The sequence below is a fragment of the Amblyomma mixtum genome, chromosome 3, assembly GCF_055824585.1.
Source record: "Amblyomma mixtum isolate Tamu chromosome 3, ASM5582458v1, whole genome shotgun sequence".
Taxonomy (NCBI): Eukaryota; Metazoa; Arthropoda; class Arachnida; order Ixodida; family Ixodidae; genus Amblyomma; species Amblyomma mixtum.
The window spans coordinates 272,309,977-272,333,959 of record NC_143014.1 but is presented as its reverse complement, the minus strand read 5'-3'; the positions used below and the strand labels follow the sequence as shown (position 1 = coordinate 272,333,959).

The following is a 23,983-nucleotide window of genomic DNA, read 5'->3' as shown; positions in this document are numbered from 1 at the left end:
AATTTGTACACTATATTAATCATTCTTTAGCTGTCATCATGCCTTAGTTGTGCACAGCTCAAATGCCCGTCTTATGCGTAGACTATGTTGGTTGGCTCGTGGTTTTGACAAGTATAAAACAGCATGTGCACACAAGTACCACATAGCACACAACAAACAGAACAGAAAACTATGCTATTTCTATACTGTTCCAGGCTAGGCAGATAAGAGTCTAATACAACAATGCAACAATAGAAATAGTGTCAGCAGGGTACTCTCTTTCTTTGCATATATTACAGAAAGGAATACATGAAGCAGAAGGGAGGGAAATGATTCACTTTTTCCACCAGCTGGGACAACTGTTACCAATTTTTCAAGTCACTTCCACACAGTGCTCCAATTACTTTGCATTTACATTGCTTAAATTTTATCAACTTTGCGATGCAGAAACAACTACCGAGAAATAAAAGCTTTCACACAATTGGGCAAGAATGGTCCACAAATATTTTTCTGTCTGAAAGCCCTAATTTACTGCCTTCCTATATGTTTTTACTCTCTCTGATCGAATAGTTCATGGTTGCAAAGTGATGTAATTCAGTTGTGCATTTCTTCTTCTTTCTAGTATATTTGTTGAATCCTTTTTATGTGTGTTCTCCTTCCATACACGAGTGTTATCACTTTTGTTAAAAGATTTTGCTTGCTTCACGTAGCAAGCTATGTTTTGTAATAAGTGTTATGCTGTATCAAACCTTTTTAGGGCTCATAATTTGATTTTCCAATAAACTACAAATTTTGGACTTCACTAATGCGTTTAATCAGCTGAATGCAAGAAACTGCAACTCGGCGAGGTGGTCGCAGGTTGACTCGGCATCTCGGTAAACGGTAAGTTGCGAGGTACAGTCTTTGTAAAAAGTTTAGAGCCCAGGGGGTTCACTTCCAAACTTTATAATGGGACTCCAGGAGCATTCATGTATGTCCTACCTATTGCAGGAGGCAGTAGCAGAAATCTTCTTATGTCCAGGAAATTTGGCGCGCTAGATATCCATTAAGAGCGACAGAGTGTGGCTAAAAAGAAAACCCCCCTGGGCTCCAAACTTTTGACAAAGGCTGTACACTCAATCTTACAATGGCATGGCCTTACACTTCACCACCCTTAAGCGCAAATGTTTTAAACCTAACACTGCGCATCCTAAACCCGGCTATTTGTCCTTACGCTCGCACAACAGCACTCGATCGAGACAGCCGCGCGGATCGGTCGATCCACGGGGTCCATATCGGAGCAAACTTGCACGCAGTTGACATATCGCTCGCACAGCGTACAGTAAACAGATATGGTACGCTTCAGACTGCTTCGCGTATCGCTTTGCTGACGGATACCATTGGATGCGGCGCGGCTTTCTTGGCACTGCACGCTTCGGTGAGTACAGCGCGGCCCACGCATATCGGTCGCCAACAATTGTGACCGTCATGCATAGGGGAATGTAGACGCAACGGGTATACTTACAAGGACACGGTCTGGACGAGTTTGTATTTATTCGTGGTTAAAACAGCGCGGGAAAAATACACAAAAATGAAGGAACACGCAGAACACGTATACATACACAAAACAAGCGCCGACTCCCAAATGGCTTTTTCTTCCCTCGCTGCTGTAACCATATAAACCAGCGTGTCACCGTCGTCTATCGCTTTATGAGCCGTCGGCACTGTCAATTTCTCCTTGGAACAAGACTAGCAGCGTTGAGGGACGCAACCGCACAAAACGCGAAGCCGAAAAAGAATAGCGAAGCTGCAGCGCCAAGCCTTTTCAGAGAAAGCTGTCGCGGGCTTCCAAAACAACCGCTTTCGTCAAGACGGCATCCTGAATGAACTAAGCGCACAGCAATTAAGACCAGAACCGACTACAGGCCTCTGGAACTTTGTGCCTCCCGCGGACCACAACGATTGAATAAAAATGCGAATTTCCAACTCTACTCGACCGGTCTGCCGACATGGGTGATGCGTGAAGCAGACGACGCCGCTGCGCCCAACGCTGCTATTGGCTTTACCTAGAGGGAAAGCTGGCGGCCCGTCTATGGGAGTTTGCATGGCGACTCCTCGAGACCACTTCAGCCACCATGGGCGCTCAAAGCATCATGGGGCGGAGAGCTACTTGTTGCAGAACTGCAACTTTTGGCCAAAAAATAATAGAAAAATTAAGCTGTTTGATAACTACAAACGTCCTAATATTCAATATCTTGTCTAATGATTGCAACAAACGAGCAGAAAAGCATTTAAGTGCAAAGTTTGCCCAAAATTAGAGACGACTCGCTCTCCTATTGGCCTAGTAATGAACACTATAAAAACTAATATTTCGTAATTAACAGGCACACTTTTGAAAGTAAATATGTTTTCAAAAAAGATGTTGTTGCTTAAATACTATAAGAGGTTTTTTAATGGCATTTCGGGAAAGTGAAACCTTTTATTGGCGTCGTGGGTCGTCGCGTTTTCACTACTATGGGTTTTGCACACTGCGTTCGCGCGGAAGTCGTCTGCGTACACACGAACAGAGTTTTCGGAATGAAACGTCTTAGTAGTGTCACTATGTATTCCCGAAAAACTACGATTGTCCCGCAACAAGTAGCTCACCGCCCCATGATGCTTTGGGCGTCCATGGTGGCTGAAGTGCAGCGCCGCCAGCTTTCCCTCTAGGTAATAGTAAGAAACTCTATGGGCTGCGCCATCGGCCAACAAATCCCAGTAGGCCTTGCAAAACCACGTGACTTCTTGCACGTTTTTTTGTCATGCGGCTTGGATAGCGAGGGCCTCTCGTATGGTTTCCTTCCTCCATGGCAGGGGTTGTCGACAGAAATGTCACGCTTTTCAATTGGTCGAAACGGTCGTGAAACGAAACGGGCCAATTGTACTTTGGCTATAGTCGGATACAGCTTAAGTCTGCAGTGAAGCTCCGCCCACATTCAGCCTCCGCGCGCAGAATTCCTCCACGACGAAAAAGTAGTCTGTGGTTAAAACATTTCTTGTTACGTGAACAAGAAGATTAGCGCAAGAAAAAAGTTACGAGCTCTACAGTTTTGATACGTGGATTGTTTGATATAGTCAAGCATTAAAAAATTGATTTCGTTTACAGTTTCGATTCGCCAGCGGAGTAATACAAGAAGCCGCGGACCGCGACCCAGTGTTAGCAACTGCTGTTTTTATAAGTTGCATCCTACTATAGTAACCATGCAACCAATTAAAGGGATCGTATAATGATGCTCCAAGTAAGTGGGACTGAGTTTAGTTAATTGCTTACTTAACCAATTAGCCTAATTAACCTTTTTGGCAGACCAGGTAAATAAATAAAACCGAGTAGGAAATTGGCCGAGCTCGGGAATCGAACGCTGGTCTCCGAAGTGCGAGACGAGCATGCTACCACTCCGCCATGCCAGCTCAATGGTTTGGAATGAACAAAGGAGCCAACAGTCGGCGCAGAGCGGCGGTAGACACGGCGGATGCGGGCTGAATAAACGAATGAAGTTGCTTTCGCCGTTTCCGGGCTTAACCAAGCTGAGCCTCTGCCAATTTTTTTCTTTCGCTACCTACCAGGCTTAACCAAAAGCTAAGCCCCCGCCAATTTTTCCCCTTCGGTTCCCCCATGGCGCGGTAGAGGTGTGCACCAAGAGAAGCGAGACATTTACGGCGCCCTTTCTTTACTATAAAACCAGAACAAATCACTTTAAGCGGTATTCACACGGGCTATGAATCTTTAACGTGGATTGCACAGCACATGGGCGCATCTTGCGTTTCGCCGCCGTTTCGTTGGAGGGACGCGGATCGGTGACGTCGCGCACCTTGTCTCCACATCCGTCCTAGCCGATGTCCCTCGTCGGAATACTGCCTTAAGCACAACGTGAGTAAACTAGGCTATTGCACCATGGAATGCTAAGCCGAAACGGTGATGACCTTCTACAGCAGCATGATCTACCTTGCCACAGCCACCCGACAAGCAAAAGTACGCCGCGGCGCCTAACTTACGTTCAAATTCGTTGCCCAAGCAGACGGCGATATAATTCAGGGAGCGACAGCGATGGCGCTCTTTGCCATCGTCGGGGTGCTCTCGGTTCCACAAACATCTGGTGTAGTAATACTCACGGATGAGCTTGGCCTCCTTGCTAGTCGTCCACTCGGGCTTGTGGTCGGCACGCGATGCCGGCGGGCTGGTCGACGCCAAGTCCATCCTGTTAAGAGCTAGTGGTGAAATGAAGCAGTGCGAGGAATAAGCTTTGCGCTCTGATCCGTAACGAACGCTGCCGGCGTCAACAATAACGGAGTGATCGTGGTGACTGAACGCTGCGACGTGAAAACACTAAAGAAAACGCTGCTGGGTCTTCCCTTTCGTTCGCAAGACGCCAGAAGCAGCGCACTGATTACTCGTCTTGTTGACGGACGCGAAATTAATGACTGCATACCATATAGAGTATTGTGCATCTTTATCGTGAAGACTTAAAAATTTTCTCGCCTCAGCCGCTCGCTCGTTTACACTAAAACTGCGCACAGAACTTGGGGTATTGGGATAACTTTTGTATCGCGGCTGAATAAAGTATCGTTGTAAAACTTGCTACAAAACAAATGCTACTACAATGCGCAAGCTCTGTCGTCAGTTTTACGGCAAACGAGCTAACAGTTAAGGCTGGAATTTTTTTTTTTTGAAGTCTTATGCACAATACTGTATTTCCGCTATTTGTGTCTCTGCCTCTCTATGCCTACAACTCGGCCGCCTGCACAAATTAGGAAACGTTACTCCCCTAAAACCCACCCCAGTGCATCCAATAATGTTTTCTTACCACCAGTCACTCACCTGAGTATTTAAATCACCTCGAAAGTATGCCCGCTGCACAGATTAGGTAGTTTTCGATCAGAGAGCCGGAATCTAACCCGGAGCAGTGTTGCCAACTCGAAAATAGGAAACCCGCGACAGGAACCCCCAAACCCCGCTAAAAACCGCCAAATGTATTTTTCGGGACAAACAGTTCATTTTTGTACATTTTATTTAGTGTGTAAACAAATATAACTAATAATATAAAAGTACAGACAGCAGCTTTTCTTTTCCAACTAATCACTAGAGACTGGGTACTTTACGCTAAAGTTCAAAAAAGTACTTTTTAAAAAAAGTTTAAAAAATGTAAAGTACTGACTAGACACTGCTGAGTCCTGACTGACTCGAGGTACAATCTCAGGAAGATGTGTGCTTCATCAGTAAGCGACTGTCACTCGTACCGCTGGTGCCAGGTCCAGGTGGGCTTCTAGCGCTGCTGCCAGCGTACACCGATCTTTTTAGTGCCGATCTTTTGAACTACATTTGGTGGCAGTTCATAGATTGAGCAGCATTTACCCTGCCACCAGAGTTCGACTCGAATAGCCAAGATGGCATTCGCCATCTCTGTTGACAACCTCTTCCTCAGTTTACATTTGATAATGTTCAGCTGTACATGCTTCACAGGTCCCATTTCGCCTGGCATATTCGAGGATTACGCTCGAAAGTGCCGCAGAAATTGATTCAATGCATGTTCCAATGTTCGCCACTGTAGCCATCTCAGTGACGTCATGCGCTCACAGCGGCATGGTGACATTTTCTCGGAGAAGAGGGTAGAATTTTAAGAAACCTTTAATATTCAGAAATAAAAGGCAGATTTGCCAAAACCTCAGAAAAACAGCCATCAAGGCTTAAAAACCGCTAAAAAACCCTCCTCCCGCAATACAGGATTTTCCTCCGCTAAATAGTGTAAAAACTCGCTAAATTTAGCCGGAAAACCGCTAAATTGGCAACACTGACCCGGAGCCAAGACACTCTCATAGAGCCAATGGGGACGTTTTTTTTTTTTCGAAGGCGATGGTGGCGGCACCTGGGAGAGGCGGTAAACGCAGTCAAAAATCCAATATGGCGGCGCGCGTTTAGGCGGCTGGTTGCGGCCGGTTGCTCGCGTGTTCTTGGTGCTGGCGGCCGCTAGCTCGATCCAAGTTTTGTAAATACTTTGGATTAACTGTTCCCGCGCTTCATTCACGCTTGATTTCCTAAGTACTTACGGAATCTGCTCACTCGCTTTTGTATTTCGATGTGTCTGTTGATGTAGCATGGTGCATGGTGGCGAGCGGCGCGACTGCTTAGGAGCTCCTTAGAGCGCTCGCTCGAGAAAGAAAAGCGCAAATGATTTTGTACAAAGAACAATTTATTAAAAGAACATCAGCAGTGACAAACTATGTTCAAAAAGTGATTTTAGGCATCAGTGGCATTGCAGTATCAGTGACAGGCATCCTAAAAATCAAAATTAAAAAACGCCATTATGTAAACCTAGAAGACATGAGCGCACAGAGAATATATAGAGCATAAAAAAATGTATCAAGGTAGGTACAGTATACATAATCAAATGCTACATGACTGAATATAGGTTTTTACACGACTTTGTAAGAGATTCAGGTAGATAGCAGGGAAGTAAAAGATCTGACATGTATTGAAATACATCAGTCTGTGGCTATGAATAAACACACGCACAGAAAGGCAGCGAAAATTTTCAACCTTTGACTCGTACAGAAGAAATCACAGTGCATTGGGCTAGGGACAACATAATATGCTGCAGTGCTAGTGCTTAGTATAAAGACTCCAAGAAAAGATCACTCCAAGAAAGACCACTCGACATGACGCCAATGACACTGCTGCAGTGCGAATGTCGCCGACGTCGCCGTTTTCGCTTGCGCGGCTGTCCGGGCGTCGTTAACACAAACGCCTGGAACGAAGCAGAAATAGATTTCCGAGCTTTGTCGCGGTGTTTTATGTACTTAAATGATGTAACACAACAATTTAGATTAAATTTACAAAAGTTTTTTTGAGCACTAGGTGCCATGTGATGGACGATATTCTTACTCGAACGGTTTGTAGTTAACATTTATTTGGTTAGAGGGCGCTACTGATACACATTTTTTTATTTCACTTTATTTTATTTTCTGGGTCATTTTGCTGGCGAAAATAAGCGCTGCTGTAATAATTGGCTTAGAAGACTCTTAAATATCATATTTTCGCAAGTTAGCGGCAGTGGCGACAATTTTAGAAGTACCTTTTGCCTCCATGTAAAGCAGATCGCGTTTAACGTTTTCAGAACGCTATTCTATAACTGTTTTTGGGGATAAGTCGCGTGCTGCACGCTAACGTAATTTCCGTTAGGTACGCTATTACGCTAACGTTATACGGGTCTTTCAAGGAGGACAGCCAACAAAGCGCATGGTGGTCCGTAACAACGGGAATAGGGCGGCCATAGAGGTAAGGGCGGAATTTGGCAAGGGAATGGCACAGTATGGGCGGCGTGGTGAGGAGGCAGCGCAAGGTTTTGTAGACGTCTTGCACGCTGGAGACCATAGCGATAAATCGGAACTTCCGGATATTAGCTGTGTTAAAGGCGCAGCAATGAAAGCAAGGTTGCGAATAAACCGGCGAAAGTACGAACACAGACCAAGGGAGCTCCATAGATCTTTGATGAAGGTAGGTTTTGGAAAGGCAGCAACAGAACGAAGTTTGACTGCCTTTACAGCCTGTACACAAGTCGTAGCAGGTAAAGCCCCTCCAATGTCGCTAACCTGGTCGGCAAAAAAGTCATGGAGGGGCTTTAGTAGCAGTCTTGCAGCGTGGGTGGAAGAACAGAAGCAGGGGAAGGCGTGTGCAGCGGAGAATTGATCAATATACGTCGCGTGCCCTGAGGTGCACTCGTTCATTTCCTGAGATGCCTGCATGACTTGGGATCCAGATGACTCACTGGATAAAATTGTTGGTGAGGAGGGACTGCGCGCACTGCGAAGGAAGATGACCAGGGAAGCAGAGAGGAAGTGGCTTCTGGAGAATCTGTGTGGATGCGAATACGACGAATTTCAGGGTGTCCGGTATATAGAGATTCAAGACGTAAGTAAAGGCATGAACGATGGCTGTGAACTCCACCGCCACAGTTCTTGAGGTGGTAGGGATGAGGAGCGTTGAGCTGCCGTCGTGATCAAAGATGAAGAAAGCTGTCGCTGCCAGACCAGATCAATGTTGTGCAACATCCGTATAAAGGTAAAGTACGTCCGGATGGGCTGTCCCGGCTTGATTTCTATGTCGTTGGACGAAAAGTTCTCTGTGGCGAGCTGCTGCCGCAGGGATACAAGGACGGAGGAGTTTGCAGGGAGTTAGACATCGTGAGAAAGATGTACTTTGGCCTGGTACTCTGGAGAATGTTCGGCCGAGGAGGCGGTTGGCAAGGCATAGAAGGTAATTGCGGCTCGCAGTCGACGACAGCGGAGTGCTCAGCACAACGATCAATAATAATGCTCCGAAGTTCAGTCGAATATGCAGTCGAATATGCGAATATTTATTTGAACCTCGCTGTAACGAAGCTGAAGGGGCCCAACGATTACTTCGTTATAGCCGTAGTTTTGATATAGCCTGTGCTGACCGAGATTCTAAGGAGAAGCGTCATTTCTTCGCTATAGCCATTATTTCGTTATAACGGTTTCGTTATAACCAGGTTCGACTGTAGATGTCATATTGTGAAACGAACTTGTTCTATTGCACCGAGAAGAGAAATAAAGATTTGTACTTCAGGAGAATATGGAGATATAAATATCATATTTGTGGAACGAACTTCTTGTTCTATTGCACTGAGAAAGGGAAAATGAAAACTGATCTATAAGTGACTCCATATTGCACTCAGAGTCACTGTCGCTGAATGCGGCACTACACGCAGCAGCATGGATCGAAGCTGTGTCCACAGCTAGGTTCGACTGCACATACACAAGCTTTCGAACGCGTTCCACTCTGTTGCGAATCCTTGTATGGACGTTTCTGACACGTGACCATGCAGCAGTCGGCAAGCCAGACGAGTTAGCGACTGGTTGGTGCAAAGGCCTTGCCACCAGGTAGATGGGGCCACATGCTTCGCTGAAGACCCCTGTCCTGGACCAAATTCCTGTGGATGTCCTGTACTCTGCTACGTTGGAAATCAAGAAGCTAGGCTTGTATTTGGCTAAAACTGCTTACGTGCACAGCAGCCTATGTTATTTATGCCATGTGTGTAGCGCTGTAAAATTTTCAGCCATTTTGTTCTACTTCAGCCGTGAGTTCAAGTATTAGTGTGTTTTTAAGTCAAGCCTGGATCTTATATGCACTGTAAACAAAAATATACCCAAAAGGAAGTAAAAATGGTGGCGGCCATCCTTTTTACTCTATTTGTGAAAACATTTACTCCATTAGTGGGGAGTAAAAAGGTGGACTGTCCTCCATTTTACTCCCATGAAGGAATAATGGAGTTAAAATGAGGATTTACCAGCATTTACTCCAGTCTAGAAAGGAAGTTAATTGTGCCAAATACTCCACCAGTGCCGAAATGGAGTAAAAAAACACCATTTTTTGCAATCCGCCCCGCCACCTAGCGTCTCGTCTGCTTCTGGTCAGTCGTCTGATAATGACGGTGAGTGAAGACCACTTGGTTACCATCGTCGCTGTATCTCCGTTCGCATCTGCTCCTTCCCGGGCGCCTGCCGCGGCACAACATATCGGCTTGTCGCCGTTTTCCGCTACAGTACGGTACATAATTGAATTGCTCCTGTGAAGCCTCCAGTGCTCTAACCATACCTAACTTTCCTTTGTGTCGCCACCCCGTTACAGCCCCCGATTAGGCGTAATTCTCACAGGCTTTTTTCAGTGTGGTCCTCGCTATGTATTGCAGCAGATTATGTGTTTCATGAACATAGAACTGTGATAGAACATATCTAAGTGTCAACCCTGAGCTCTTGATTGAGCTCATGAGGCTACATTTTTCCTCAGTCATATTGAAAAGCCAAGCCTTAATGAAGTGAATATGGAAGCAAACACTGCCATTCCGAACTACCATCAGGGGTGTTTTCAACTTTTCTGCTCTGGTTTTTAGTCAAATATAGCGTGGTGCATGACCGTGAAAACTACCCAGTGACTCATTCTCAGTTTTGAACTATTGATTATAATGTTACATCCCTTTATCTACAAACACTGCCAACCAAACGAGCTCGTACAGCAAAGAGAGACGACAAGCAGACGACTCCTACCGCCTACGCCGCCGCTGGGCTTGCAGACGGCGAATAGAATGCGGGACGAGGAGTTACATTAGGGCAGCGCAGTTTCCCAAGTTGGGTTTCCGGCGGCCCGCAGAGCTACTGCCCGTTTCCACCGCTGTCACTGTAAGAATGAGCCTGAATGAGGATAGATAAACTATAAACATCACGCCATTTTCGGGCTCCATTTCTATAAGGGAGTAGAAAATTTACTCCCTTTTCACTCCTTAATAACTCCCTTATTTAAGGGAGTAAATAAAAAACACCATACATATGGAGTAAAAAAACCTTTTTGGGTGTGCATTAGAAGACAAGCCATTTACTCCCTTTTGGGTGATTTTTTGCTAACAGTGTGTGACCTGGCCTTCAACCCGGGTACTCGCAGCCCGAACGTTTAAAGCACTACCTGGCACCGGCGATGACGACTGCTCTCCAATCGTTTAACGATGCACGCTGTAAGGGTTTTCAAAGCAAAAACAAAAACCTAAACTAAAAGTAAGCAATCATAAAACCTTAAATTTGCATTGTGAAATTTTTGATGTTTCTTTCCATTTTTTCTCGTCTGAAAAGAAACGGAAAAAAACTTTTATTTTTCAGGTTTATTTTTGAAATTAAAAAACAGATGTGCCATATTTTCTGTGGTTTAGAAAATGGAAATTCCTCTCGAAGCGCGTTATATATTAATGCCTCAGCGGCGCAAGGACTGTCACCTCTGCCGATATTACAGATGACAGACTACTGCTGAATAATATTTTGTATATTTTGCAATTACATCACATTGAAATTTTATAACCATTCCTCATTCTTGAGCTCCGTTTTCACCGAGGGACATGGCTGCCCCTAATGGAGAAGCCTATGCACGCCTATGGTCATAACTTTCTTGAGGCGTCGGCAGAGTTTCGCGTCCATAATTGACACAACAGCCCCGGTGTCCACGAGGGCACACGTCCTACAAAAACATCAGTGACGTCTGTGGGTGGAATTGAAGGCCTTGTAGATTTCGCAGCGGACGCAGCTCTTGCCTTGGGGACTGCGCTCACTAGTTTTCAGTTTCTAGAGGACTGGCGCGACGGCGCATAGCGGAGATGGAATGGCGCCGCGCAGATGGGGAGCGGCGAGAGATGGCAGTCAGGCGCGGTCAGTTGAGAAGGCAGTGGGCCAGCTTGTACGCGATGTTTCTGCGCCTAAGACCCGTACGCAGATGGCGGCAAGACGTCAGCAGGCGAAGAAGGACTGCGACAGTGGCGGGCCACATGTCCAGTAATGCCGTAGGCAACGCAAATCTATCTATTGTCGCGCATGCGCCACGGACGACCGTAGTGAGGGATCGCTGGCGCGAACTGAGGTGGCAGTTGTGTCATGGGAGCCCGGTACGAGAAAACAGACCGGGACACCAAAGGCGGCGGAGCGTCTTGAAAAGGGCCAGAGGTGGGACTGTGGTCTAGCCAGAACGGCGGCGTACGTAATAGGGGCAGCCACAGCTTGCCGAGGCAGGAGTGGCAGCTAGGGCATCCGCGATCTGGGCTTGGATCGTCTGCTGAAGGGCCGGGGAGCGCTGGTGTAGGGTCCGGAACTCCATACGAGTGCCAGTTGACGTGCGACCTCTTCTCGAAAGAGCTGCTTAATATATTGCATGAGCTGTGGCCCGCCTGCGACCACAGCATCAGCGAACAGGATCTCGGCCTACCTTACAATGCGGCGAGTGAGGAGCGTTGCTGGCGTAGCTCCTCGTAGCTCTGGCAAAGCTGATGACGGATGCCACGGTGTCTGGCTGCTTGGCTAGATGCACTTTGGAAGGCATCCTCATCGATCGCTTCCATGATATTTGTTTATCTTATCGGCCTCCTGCATCCGCGTTCAAGCGCTTGCTGAGATCCACTAGTCGTCAGTGTAGCTGGTGGATGTCTCGCCCAGCTCGCAAGCGCTGTTCGGTGCGCAGCTTGCGCACCTCAGGACGGCCAAATACCTCGGTGAAGCTAGTTTTGAACGTCGACCAGGTGGCAATATCTGCTTCGTGGTTGCAGAGCCAGAGGTTTACGATGCCAGCGAGGTAAAAGATGACGTTTCTTAGTTTCATGGTGTCGTCTCAGCGGTTGTGCGCGCTGACCCGCTAGTAAGAAGCCAGCCAGTTCTCGACTTCAGCGTCGCCGGCCCCACTGAAGAGAGCCTGGTCCCGCTGGGCTGGGGCGCCTGGGTGCTCATTCGGCATTTCGGATGTTAAAGTTCCACTGCGCAGCTCTAGGAAAGGATTACATGCAACCTCTGCCACTTGCAAAGGGGCTTATTGGTCGCAACGGAGTTTGTCTGCCCGTCGGCGGTAGTTGTTGGCCTCAAATGGAGTGGCACATACCCACAGTAGGAGATCCAGAGCCACCAGCAGCGCTCGCTCGCTATAGCACTGCCGCTACCGCGTCGGCACGTCGTCGTTACAGACCCTTTAACTCGATGGGCATTGACATGTGGGTTCGCGAATGGCGGTTGGAATCTCACCATATGTTGAGAAAAACAAGACAAAAACTGGAAAAAACTATATTCCCTCTCTAATTTGATTACAAAATTTTAGGCAACATTAACTAGTTCTAAGGTTTTTTTTTTCGGTAGTAAAAGCTACAGCCTCTCGATAGTCTGGTGATAAGATGGAAACAAAACAACCCTGTTCATGTTGCGCAGTGTATCGTTGAATTTCACTCATTTTCATCTCTAGCGAGTTTTGCGACAACCATGACCAAGACGCTACACAAGTGCTGAAACGATTGTAGCTATGAACGCAACAAATACAGTCACCGGTATGTGGCAGCTTAGCTGCAGAAAAATGAATGCTTCTGAGACGAGGGTTGCATTTTGCCATTGTTGCCTCACCATTGCTCTCTCTGGATTGTACCGAACCGTGAAGTACTTTGAATAGCTTTTTCCAAACAAACTTTCAATTAAAAAAAAGCACTTGTTCCAACATTTGTCTCGTTTTAGTCCACCTGACTTTGTATGTTTACTCAATGTTGCTACCGACCCCTTGCTACATCTGTCCGATCACATGCTCGCTACTCAATGACCATTGAAATTTGCCATGTGGCACCGGTGCATCTGGATCTGGATGGGCCTTGCTGGCCGTTGGCTCAATAGGCGTTGAGAACACCTGTGTGAAATCGGTATTGCTATGACCTCTGCACTAATAGTTCAATGGCCAGCAGGTGCCACAGGGACATGATGGCTCCTTTCATAGTGCACATTTTTTTTAGCAATTATAGCACCTATACAAAACATGAGTGAATGTCGGTACTAAACTGGGAAATTACAGCTGGCTATTGAGACCTTGGAACTGCCGACTGCAAAAGCTGTGCCTTGTAATTCAGCCTGAGCATGTACAGAAGCTAAACTGAGCCTTTCCAACTACATCATCAGTGTGCAGCATTAGGATATGTCATGGTTCCATCTTCTGTGCTGACTCATCATAGCTTTCCGTACTGAGAGGGCTTTTAGAAAGGAGGAAATGCTTGCACGCAGATTAGTTGAGTGATCTCACAAGACGCTGCACCAAAATCATGCCGGGCACGAAAAATATTTATTTGCAACTTTCACGCACGGTCTTTTTTTTTATTATACACACAGCAATCGCAAGGACCTGCATAACGTTTGCTCTGGTTATCACAGACAGAGACAAATATTGATTTGCGCAATTTTTTTGTATTGTGCAGCATCATGACTGAAAAGCCATGAACTTTGGCTTTGTTTTTTGTCTTTAGTCTTGCTGTTGCATCAAAGCCACCTGCAGAAAGCCTTGACCGATTGCTCATGTTAAGGCGACAGAACAGCAACATACACACATGAACCTACAGGCACACAGTACAAGAAAACCAAGATAAAGCATTAGAAAAGAATATGGGATGGCACATCCAATTGTTATATTATAGGGAAGAAACAACATTAAGGCATCTTTTATGTCAAGCACAACCTGCAGGAAATCAGTGCATAAGGCTTAACACCAACACACTTGTGGCTCACATTTGAGGACGCTCAAGAAAAGTATGTACAGGTGAATAAAACTGACAGGTTGTGGTTACACCAACAGTTTAAAGCAAGATGCCACTTCAAGGCAGTCAGCCAGTCAATGCTTGCATGTCTTCCTTCTGCAAATGTGCTTTCCACAGTTACGAATACTTCCAAGACTGATCAACCACTCAGTTTTACGTCAGCACCACCTCAAATTACTGTAAACTCATGATTCACTGATTCAAAATGGTTGAAAATGTTTTCACTTCAAAGTGAAATGACAGTCAACAATTTAATTCAGTACTGTGCAATGGTTCAATAGGCATTAGAAATCACCGCAAGCAAAACAAAAAGTTGCCCATATTTTTTTGTTTAATGCCCTGCACATCATCCTAGCCTTGACAACAGGAGGACCTTGTTGAGGCCATATTGGCACCAATTTTTTTTGCCTGCCTACGTGCATGTAATTGTGATGTGTATAGAGAAAGCAAATAATGCCTGGAATGGGGCTTCAGTGTTATAATTGCACCGCAATAGCGAGCTGAAAAATTTTGCACGAGGCATGGTAAAAACACAGACACTTGTGGAGAAAAAAAGAGGCTCTAATATGTTAAAATTTGGCAAAAACATGATGTGCTTCTGAAAGTTCTGTTTCTTTGAAACTTTCAAACTGTTGTTCAGCCTTTAGCCCACCTCTCGCGCTATTAAGAGCAACTGTACATGCACATACACTCAGAAAGAAAGTTTCAGTGAGAAAGGAACAAAGACTCCTGAAGCTTAAAAGCACTATGTACACAACAATCAAAGAAAGAAAGGCACACAAGACAGTCAGCATGGTAAGGTACTAAAAGCAACAGTGACAATTTGCAAGTCTCACAAACTGGCAAATAGTGCAGTAACACGGGTGGGGGGAGCAAAGCACATTGATGTTTCCAGAGATGAAACTTGTAGAGGACGACAAGGTAAGTAGCCGTCGTTTGGGGGCAGGCAATGAACATGTCCCACACAGCAGCCGACAGAGAAAAAGAACAATGGTGGTTGACAGCGCACTTGGATCAGTCTATTGTTTCCTTGGTTGCATCTGACTGTTTATGAAAGTAGCAGATCAGGAGAGAGGCACACACAAGAGAAAGCGGCACGCTTCTTCAAGCCTGCTGCCAGTGACATGAGAAGCACTGCGCATGGAGCGTGGAGGAGACAGCTGGCCATGAGGAGATTCGACGTGCACACACATGCCTCCTTGGGGGGTCTTGAGCACTGTCCCCAGCTGTCCTTCACACCATGGTAGATTCGTATGCCCTGCTGCTTGTCCTAACCTGCACAAGAGCAGTGTGGCATATCTTAATAATCAGCAATGCTGCATCAGCGTGAAAAATAAAATAAAATGTAAGATAAAAGACAAGGGCTCATGACACACTTCAGCCACCACCCAGTAGGGCAAACATCTGAAAGGAGCCCGGAAGAAGTTGATGAAAATGTAGGAGGGCATTGGCAAGAGTGGGTCTGGGACTCCTTCATAGTCCTGTGCATTCCTGTGCATAGTCCTGTGTGCATTACAAGGCCTTGTTGTGAGACAATTCCCATGGAGGCTAAATGCACACTTATCACACTGATGTTACACTCAGTTATTTTTATTTGTAACTAAGTGCTCTGCACATGTTGTACCACAATACCCCCCAAGCCAAGCCAGTGTGGGTGTGTCTGGGAACTTTTCAGCAGTGTACAGTGCGTCTGGATGCCATTAGCAACTGTGTCCAAGCATATTAATCAACATGGGGTAATAAAATTCTCTCCTACAATGAAAGTATATTTTATTGTTTACAAAGCCTACTGTAAATGTTTTACTGTGAAACTGAAATGAGTTCCATTACAATGGAACTGCTGCACTTTGGTCTACCTGAACTAATGAAACTGTGCCACTTAGCTCGACCTGTATTTAAAATGAGCTGGTAGCCAAGATGAGGGCACAACTATTTGTCGACTTTCATTCTAAATATGTTTTTCTGCACAAAATGCACTAAAGCAGAGGAATGAAATGCTAGGCTGTGTCACCTGGCGGCTCGCAGCTCTGCTAATGTCTGCACACAGCACGTCCATTCGTGCTATCTGCAGAGAGACAATTTCAGGATGTCTGCGTGATGGTGCTTCATTCTTTTCGTCCATGGGCTTGGTACGAGAAATGACACAGTGGTACACTGCCAGTAAAATACAAATAAATGCTGCTTATTTGAATGAAACGTTGTTGGCAACCACCTTATCACAACAGCAGAGCACACCAAGAGGTACACTAGCTTGTAGCTTTAAGCTCAGGGAAAATAGCAAAAAATGGGTGTGCCATGTGCATTTGCATTTGCTGAGTGCCTGAACGTGGATCAATTCAGTCGATAGACACTTCTGCTACCTGCTGTATGAAGTAGGCAGACATGCAGCCAGAAAGTCAACATCTCCTGGAGTACTGGTGGCTCTTCCTCACCATAATTACGGAGCAATTTTTCACTGTTCATGATTTGCAATTACATCATGTCTATAGGCGCATGGGAGGAAAACGAGAATATTCTTTCCTTAAGTGCCTAGGCTACACAGGTGCTGAAGCATGCTACAGACTAGCAAAGAGCTCTAGATTGATTTTAACAATGTGTTTTTTAAACACATGTATGGACATAAAATTTTGCTTGTGTGCTTCTTCTCTGCAATGATGCGCAAGACAAATTGTCACGTGGCGTTCACTTATGCCCGATAAATATTTTGGAATTTTCTTCAAGTGTTATTCAAGTTTCAGTCTCAACAACCAAATGGTGGCTGTCATGTCAAAGTTGACTTCAGGTCACATGAAGGATAAAACGAAATGTGACTGGATACAAAGCTCAATGTTATTCTGGCCCTTGAGTCGGCTGGCAAAAGAGAGTGTATTAAAATGACGAAGCAGTGATTATATTGCAGTTATTTTATGCCTCACGTGATTCAAAGTCAACTCTGACATCACAGCCATCTTTCAGTCGTTAAAAGTTAAACAGAATGAGAGGAAAAATTAAATTCCTTAATTTAACAGGTCATGCAAATTATACATGGTGATCTATGTATAGCAATGTCTTGCACACCATTTCAAGCAAAAAAAAAGCTTCAACCAAAAACTGGTGCCTTTATTCCTTCAATTATGTGAAGCACTGTATTTACACGATAGTATAACGACCTATTCTTTTTCTATTTGAAAATCCAAAGATGGGGAACGACTTACAATCCGAACCAAAGCACAGTACCATCAATAAAAGCAAGACAAACGAGATATCGGGAGCACTACGGTGTGGTTACAATTTTATGTTTTCTCTACGGCTCTACCCAGGAGCATTCGGCTATTTTGTGTGCTTGTTCAGAAGAATCTTTATTTTTTTACCTTTACTGTGTACTCAGCACTCATGGGGATCTCGAAAGCTGATGGAAGGGCCATTGTTCCAGTCATGGCGGCATCGCCACTTGGAACGACAGCTTTTCTGGGGAGTGTTGGTAGCTGACAGAAGAGCCGACATCGCTTGAGCACAGTTTCCCTCTGGCTCTGTTTGATGTATTCAACTTGACTGCCGGCCACAATTTACCAGTTTTATGCGAAGCATATTACAAGAGCTACACTACAGCCCATCGAGCGCGGCGGTGGAGCTACCATTGACCACGTGACCACGTGACACCACGTGACAACATGACGTCACAGCAGAGGAGAGATGGGCTGCCGGCTCGCGCGGTCGGCCGCGACGGTGGAGGCTCCACATCAGAGGCACTGCAGCTGACCACGTGACGCTACAGCAGCGGTATAAAGCTGAGCTTGCCTCGTTCTCCGGGCACTTACGAGGCGGCCAGGTGTTGGGACGCCGCCTAGAAGCAGGGCTGATTTGAACGAGAAGCGAAAGCTTCAGCGAGCGTGCCACAGAGACCGATGAAGAGCGGGATGAACGTCAACCAAGGAAAGCCATGTATTACCAAGCCTAGCCATCAATATGCTTCGCATCTGACTAGGCTTAACCTTAGCTAAGCCTCAGCCATTTTTTACAGTTGCGCTTCGTCAATTGTCATGAGTGTTCCGGGTCCGGTAAGTACTCAGCACTCATTAATGGTTATGTTCAGGCGGCTGGCGTTCTTTATGCTGAAGAAACAAAGCCTCTCCCATGTCTCTCCATTAACCCTGTCCTTTGCCAGCTGTGGCCACCGTATCCCCGCAAACTTCTTAATCTCATCCGCCCACCTAACTTTCAGCCACACCCTGCTGCGCTTGCCTACTCTTGGAATCCACTCCATTACCCTTAAGGACCAGCGGCTATCTTGCTTTCGCATTACATGCCCAGCCCAAGCCCATTTCTTTCTCTTGATTTCGACTAGGATGTCATTAACACGCATTTGTTCCCTCACCCATACTGCCTGCTCTCGATCTCTTAACGTCACACCTATCATTTCTCTTTCCATAGCTCGCTGCGTTGTCCTTAACTTAAGCTGAACCCTTTTCGTTAGCCCCCACGTTTCTGCCCCGTAGGCGAGTACCGGTAAGATGCAGCTGTTGTATACTTTTCTCTTGAGGGATATTGGTAAACTGCCATTAATGATCTGAGAGACCCTGCCATATGCGCTCCACCCCATTCTTATTCTTCTAGTTATTCTCCTCTCACCATCCAGATCAGTGGCCACTACCTGCCCTAAGTAGACATATTCTCTTACTACTTCCAGCACCTCACTACCAAATGTGAACTGCTGTTCCCTTGCTAGGCTGTTGAACATTACTTTGGTTTTCTGCATGTTAATTATTAGCCCCATCGTTCTGCTCTGCCTGTCTAACTGATTGATCATGCTTTGCACCTCATCTCCTGAGTGACACAGCAAGGCAATGTCATCAGTGAACTGCAAATTACTTAGGTATTCTCCATTAACTCTTTATCCCCAACTGTTCCCACTTCAGGCCTCGGAAAACCTCCTGTAAACAGGCGGTGAATAGCGTTGGCAAGATTGTGTCTCCTTCCCTAACACCCCTTCTATACGAATTTTATTGCTGCCTTTATTAAGGACTATGGTAGCTGAGCAGTTGTTATAGATATCTTCCAGTAAGACTCTTCTACATCCTGAATCCGCAATGCCTGCATGACTGCTGAGGTTTCCACTGAGTCAAATGATTTCTTGTAATCAATGAACGCTATATATAAAAACAGTATATACAATATACAGGAGAGGGGGGGGGGGGGGGGTCGACTTACAATCGCGTAAATATGGTAGTCAATTATTGCTGTCTTAATACATGGCCCTATCTAAGAAGCACGATCCCAGAAAATAGCCGCAGTTCCTATTTTAATGCAGAGTACATCTTAAAAGAGGTTATACTATGCATTCGCAATAAAATGGCAATAACCACGCCAAGTTTCAAACTGCTTTAATGAAGATTACAGTGCAGTTGCAAAGAATTCAAGAAATTCTTTGCAGTGGTAAAAAGACAAGACAAAAACGGTGCAAGTTTGAAAAAGTCTGATGATCTGCAGCTGGTTTTCACTCAAGGCCTGAACACATCTTGCTATGCCTTGTCATAAGCTGACTAATGACGAGTGGCTGGTTGTGAATAAGCAAGAAATGGATACTGGACACCATGAATGGTGACTCCAAAGATGTAGCACATTCAACTTGTGCTTCCCATGCAGTGGGTCACTGCAACTAGCATTAAAAAGAACCCTTTCCACATTTTCCTTTGTTGCCTGCAGTGCACCTTGCTTCACTGTACTAGGAAGGCAAGTTGCCACAATACACCATATAAACGCGTGCAAGGGCTGCACTTTTTTTTTTCCAGATTCGAGGGCCAATTTTCGGTGTACGGCCCATACACGCGATGTGCAAAAAAAAAAAAAAAAAATCTTTTTTAAGTAAAAACACCAATGAGGGAATGAGCGGCATTTATTCTATGTTCGATCGTCACTCGCGAAGTCTTGCGACTCTGAGCTGGTGCTGTGCTCTGGTGCACGCTCATCCCACAAGAAGCCGTGCAACATGTCTGCTGTCAATGCATAGTTTTTCTGCACTTCCATCACATAGCAGAGTAGCTATTCCAGTTCGGGAAACTTGCACGGCTTGCCTCGGAAAGCACGCTTTCTGCAGCTTGTATTCCTCAATGCATCCTTTTGGTTGCACCATCGTCGGATGCACTTTTCGGCCACATACAATTTCCTGCCCACCGCATGCTTGCTGTGTATGAGAGCAAACTCTCAGCTGTGTAGCTATTAAGGTGTTAGCCCATCGTGCTAAAATTGCAACGCTCGGTGGCAGAACATGAAAGCCACAACTACGGTGAACTCACATGCAACCACAACTCCAGTGCCTTTGACAGCCACAAAAAAGGTGCAGCTGGTGTACTGATGCTGATATGGATAGCGGGAGCTCACGGAGGAGGAAAAAATTGGCTACGTTGATGATGAGCCGTGGGCGGCACCTGGAAGCTCCTGTGCGCGTGCATGGCCTCCGTGGTCAAGCGCACCGCTGCCCACAGCCAGAGCTAATCGCGGAGGCCACAGCGCATGCACTTAGAAGGCTATTCCCGCATAGGTCGTGGAAAGTACCGGTGCAGCCCTTACACGGATCTTTCTTAAAAATATTTCCTTTGGGAAAACAGGGGGCGGCCCTTACACGCATTTATATGGCATGTAAAAAAAAACTAAAGCGGCCTGATCAGGGCGGTGTAGGGGTGCCGACTAAAGCTCTTCTGATCGACTAGTCCTTCTGATTGGGTTCAGCAATAGCAAAATGGACAACACACTGACCGGGGCTTCAAATGTAACTAATGTTCTTTCCCCATTTCCCCCCACAGTGGCCTTGTGCCTTCCTCTCAAAGTAAAGGACTTTCAATCACTCAGCAATCAATCCTAAATGACTTCTTTCATTTAGTGAGAGCTATGCTTCACACACTTGAGCTCACCCTTGCTCAGACCCCTTGAATTTTCTTTTTTAGCTCTTGAAACAGCCCCATCTCTTAGACACATTTTGCAGGTTCAAGAGACGATGTTTCAAGGACCCTTTGCCCAGAACTGTGCCCTACAGCACACCTCACAGCACAGATGTTTCCGTAAAGTTACTGCAATTAACAACTGCCTACCCTGTGTACGGTGCTAGGATATCCGAGTGCGTGGCAACCACCTTCGGGGCCACGGCAGCGGCCACTCGTATTGGCGTGGAACCACACCGCCTACATTCTTCTCAAAGTAGCTGAACAGCGGGAACCACCATGAACGTGACAGGTAGTTATTCTGCGATGCAACCTGCGAGCAAGAGAAAACCATGAGGCATGGATGCAAATCGGACACTAATGGCACAACAGCAGATCCCACATTGAACGGGATCGCAAAATAACTTGATATAACACATGACAATATGATTATCTACAACCTAGAAGTCAGAATACGGTGTACCACCGCTAGGGATGTGCTTTCTGCAGCAACGTGCTGCCCGCTGATATAAAGGCAGCACACCGCTAGCTGGGTATCACCTAGCTTAGACTGCTTCACACTGAAGCCGTACTTAGCCACTGCTTCTCATATGGGGTCTAATGTTGCTACCGAGACAATATAAACACAATCTTTATTTAACCCCCTAGCGAACTTGGACAAGCCAGGCTGCCATATGCCGACCGTCATTTCTGGCTCATGACGAGACCAGCTTGCATGTTTTCTGGCACTTTATGTCTGGTATAAGGCAAGTCCAAAGTATTTTGTTGGCTTGCCGACAGATGGCAGTATGGGTACTAAATGACCATTTTAGTCACCATTTTCAAAAGGAAAATGTCCCTGTTAGGGCTCTAGATTAAGCTACAGCTGGTGTCTGCAACGCCTTCAGCAGCAAAGCGACGAAGCAGGCCTGGCAAGAGCCACCAGTAGCCTTCAGTCAGCTACTTTAGCTTCATTTCAAGACAAACTGTGCGCTGAACGCTGGCTTCCCCACATGGCAGCAGTGTCGCATGGAAATGGAACCACCAGAGCAAAAGCTACCCCTAGCCACTCACCACATTTCTCACGTCACACAGTTTTACAGCGTTTTCACATTAGCTAGCACTGCCAGCAGGTGACCAAGGCCGCGTGCAAAAAGTCATCGCGGAAGGCTATTAGGGCACGTGCAACTTGATAATCAAATGTCCATTTGATAATCAAATGTTCTACTGAACGGGAGTTCTGTAAATACGTTCAGTAGTGCTATACTATGGCATGGGATTTTGAAGGGGATGTTCTGACTGTTCGAGATAAGAAATAAATAAATATATCCGTGCTTAATACAGACGATATCAAATGCAGTAAACTTGTCTTCAGGGGTATGTAGACAATCGAAATTTTGAATATGAATCAAATATGTTTGTTGTTCAGTTCATACTCGACTTGGGAAATTAACCGAAAATAACCAAATATTTGGCAGCGGTCGAATACAGCATTGACTCATAAACCTGACCATGGTAGAACCTCCACACCTGGGTGAACCATCCAAAGATCGGGTTTAAAGCGTCAGAAAAACAGCACAGAGGCGCCTTTTTCGTAATCTTCTCCGTCATTCATCATGTGTACCAATTGCATTCGGACGCTCCTAGGCTCGGACCTCATGCGGAATTCCACAATTGAGCTTTCCCACATATCACACGTTACTTGAGAAATAGCTGGCTAACAACTTACTTCAAACAATCAGAACGTATGCTGTGCTGTGTTTAGTTTAATGGCACATAGGCAGCTAAGGCCATCATGCGCCAAGCAGAAGGTATAGAAAAAGTTTTCTGGGGAATTTTACAAAAATGTGGAAAGTGATCGGTGGTGTATAGGGCCTAAAAAGTTTGTGCTACCTAGTAATATCAAAGGAAATGAAATTTAGAAATGGCTAATGGTAAAAGCTTTAAAGAAGTGAGGTAGCCTCAGCGCCTATCCTTAGCTGGGCAAAGATCTCGAGGCTCCCAACCAAACAAATAAAAGACCTCAGCCTTCTTTTCAGGAATGAGAAAGTGGCTGAGGTGTATCATATAATAAAGAGAACATGTGGATCAAAATTTACAGTTTTTCAAGAACGCCTACTTTTTTTAAAAAGCTAAAAACAGAAGGTATGTTAACAATTGCATTATCACCTAACAGCAGAGTTGGATGAAAAGGAATGCACTGATTATAAAATTACGTAAAGTATTGTATTCTTAGTTTTTCCAGTTTCACACAAGAGAATAAAATGTGATTATTGCAAGTTCATCTCATCTCCACAATCTTCAAACAGGTTAGTCTTGTTTTGTTAACAGGAAGTTGTGTGAAAGGTGTGTGTGGCCTATTCGGAGACTGCAGAAAATCGCTCCCTTGAAACGTTCCTGGTGCACATATGACTGCCATTCACCTAATACTGTCTTTACCAAGTGCAGTTTATTATTTATTTCAATGTTCCAAGCCGACTGCCATTTTTTCCTTAATTTCTGTTGTACTATGTTTGTGCAATCCTTCAAGGGCATATTTACTTTCTTTATTTCCTTGCCACGAGCTTGAGCAGCGCATAAATCTGCTCTCTCGTTGCCTTTTATTCCAACACGACTTGGGAAGCAGCAGAGTTTAATGTTTTGTCCTCGAGCTGTGGCTGTTACTATGTTGTGTATGACTGCCAAGTATAAGACTGATTGCATTTCTAGAGTGGAGAGCTGTAAGTACACTTGAGCCTGCGTAAATAATACTGTTTATGATGTTCTTGTTTACTATTTTTTCTGCGGCCACACAGACTACGTAACATTCTGCAGTGAAGATGGATGCGCACTTTGGAAGTCGTACTGTGTCCTCCGAATTCCCTCACACCACTGCGCTTCCTACGTAAACATCTACTTTTGAACCATCAGTATAAAAGTCCGTAAAACCACTGTATTTTTCTTAGAGTGCTAGACATTCTTGCATGATATGTTGTTGTGGAGTTTGTTTCTTATGGAACT

At 45.5% G+C, this 23,983-nt stretch overlaps 1 protein-coding gene across 7 annotated transcripts in view; it reads right to left on the bottom strand.

Annotated features, from left to right (window-relative positions):
• Positions 1–13,602: 13,602 nt before the first annotated feature.
• LOC149354857 (phosphatidylcholine:ceramide cholinephosphotransferase 2-like) overlaps positions 13,603–23,983 on the bottom strand; it is a 223,544-nt gene continuing 213,163 nt past the window's right edge. For all 7 annotated transcript variants that reach the window (XM_089583508.1, XM_089583509.1, XM_089583510.1 and 4 more), the window contains 2 exons: positions 21,155–21,317; positions 13,603–15,365 (listed from right to left, as the gene is read on the bottom strand). In XM_089583508.1, coding sequence (XP_089439634.1) covers positions 21,168–21,317 — 150 coding nt within the window. In that variant the 3' untranslated portion in view covers positions 13,603–15,365; positions 21,155–21,167. The remainder of the gene's footprint in view (positions 15,366–21,154; positions 21,318–23,983) is intronic.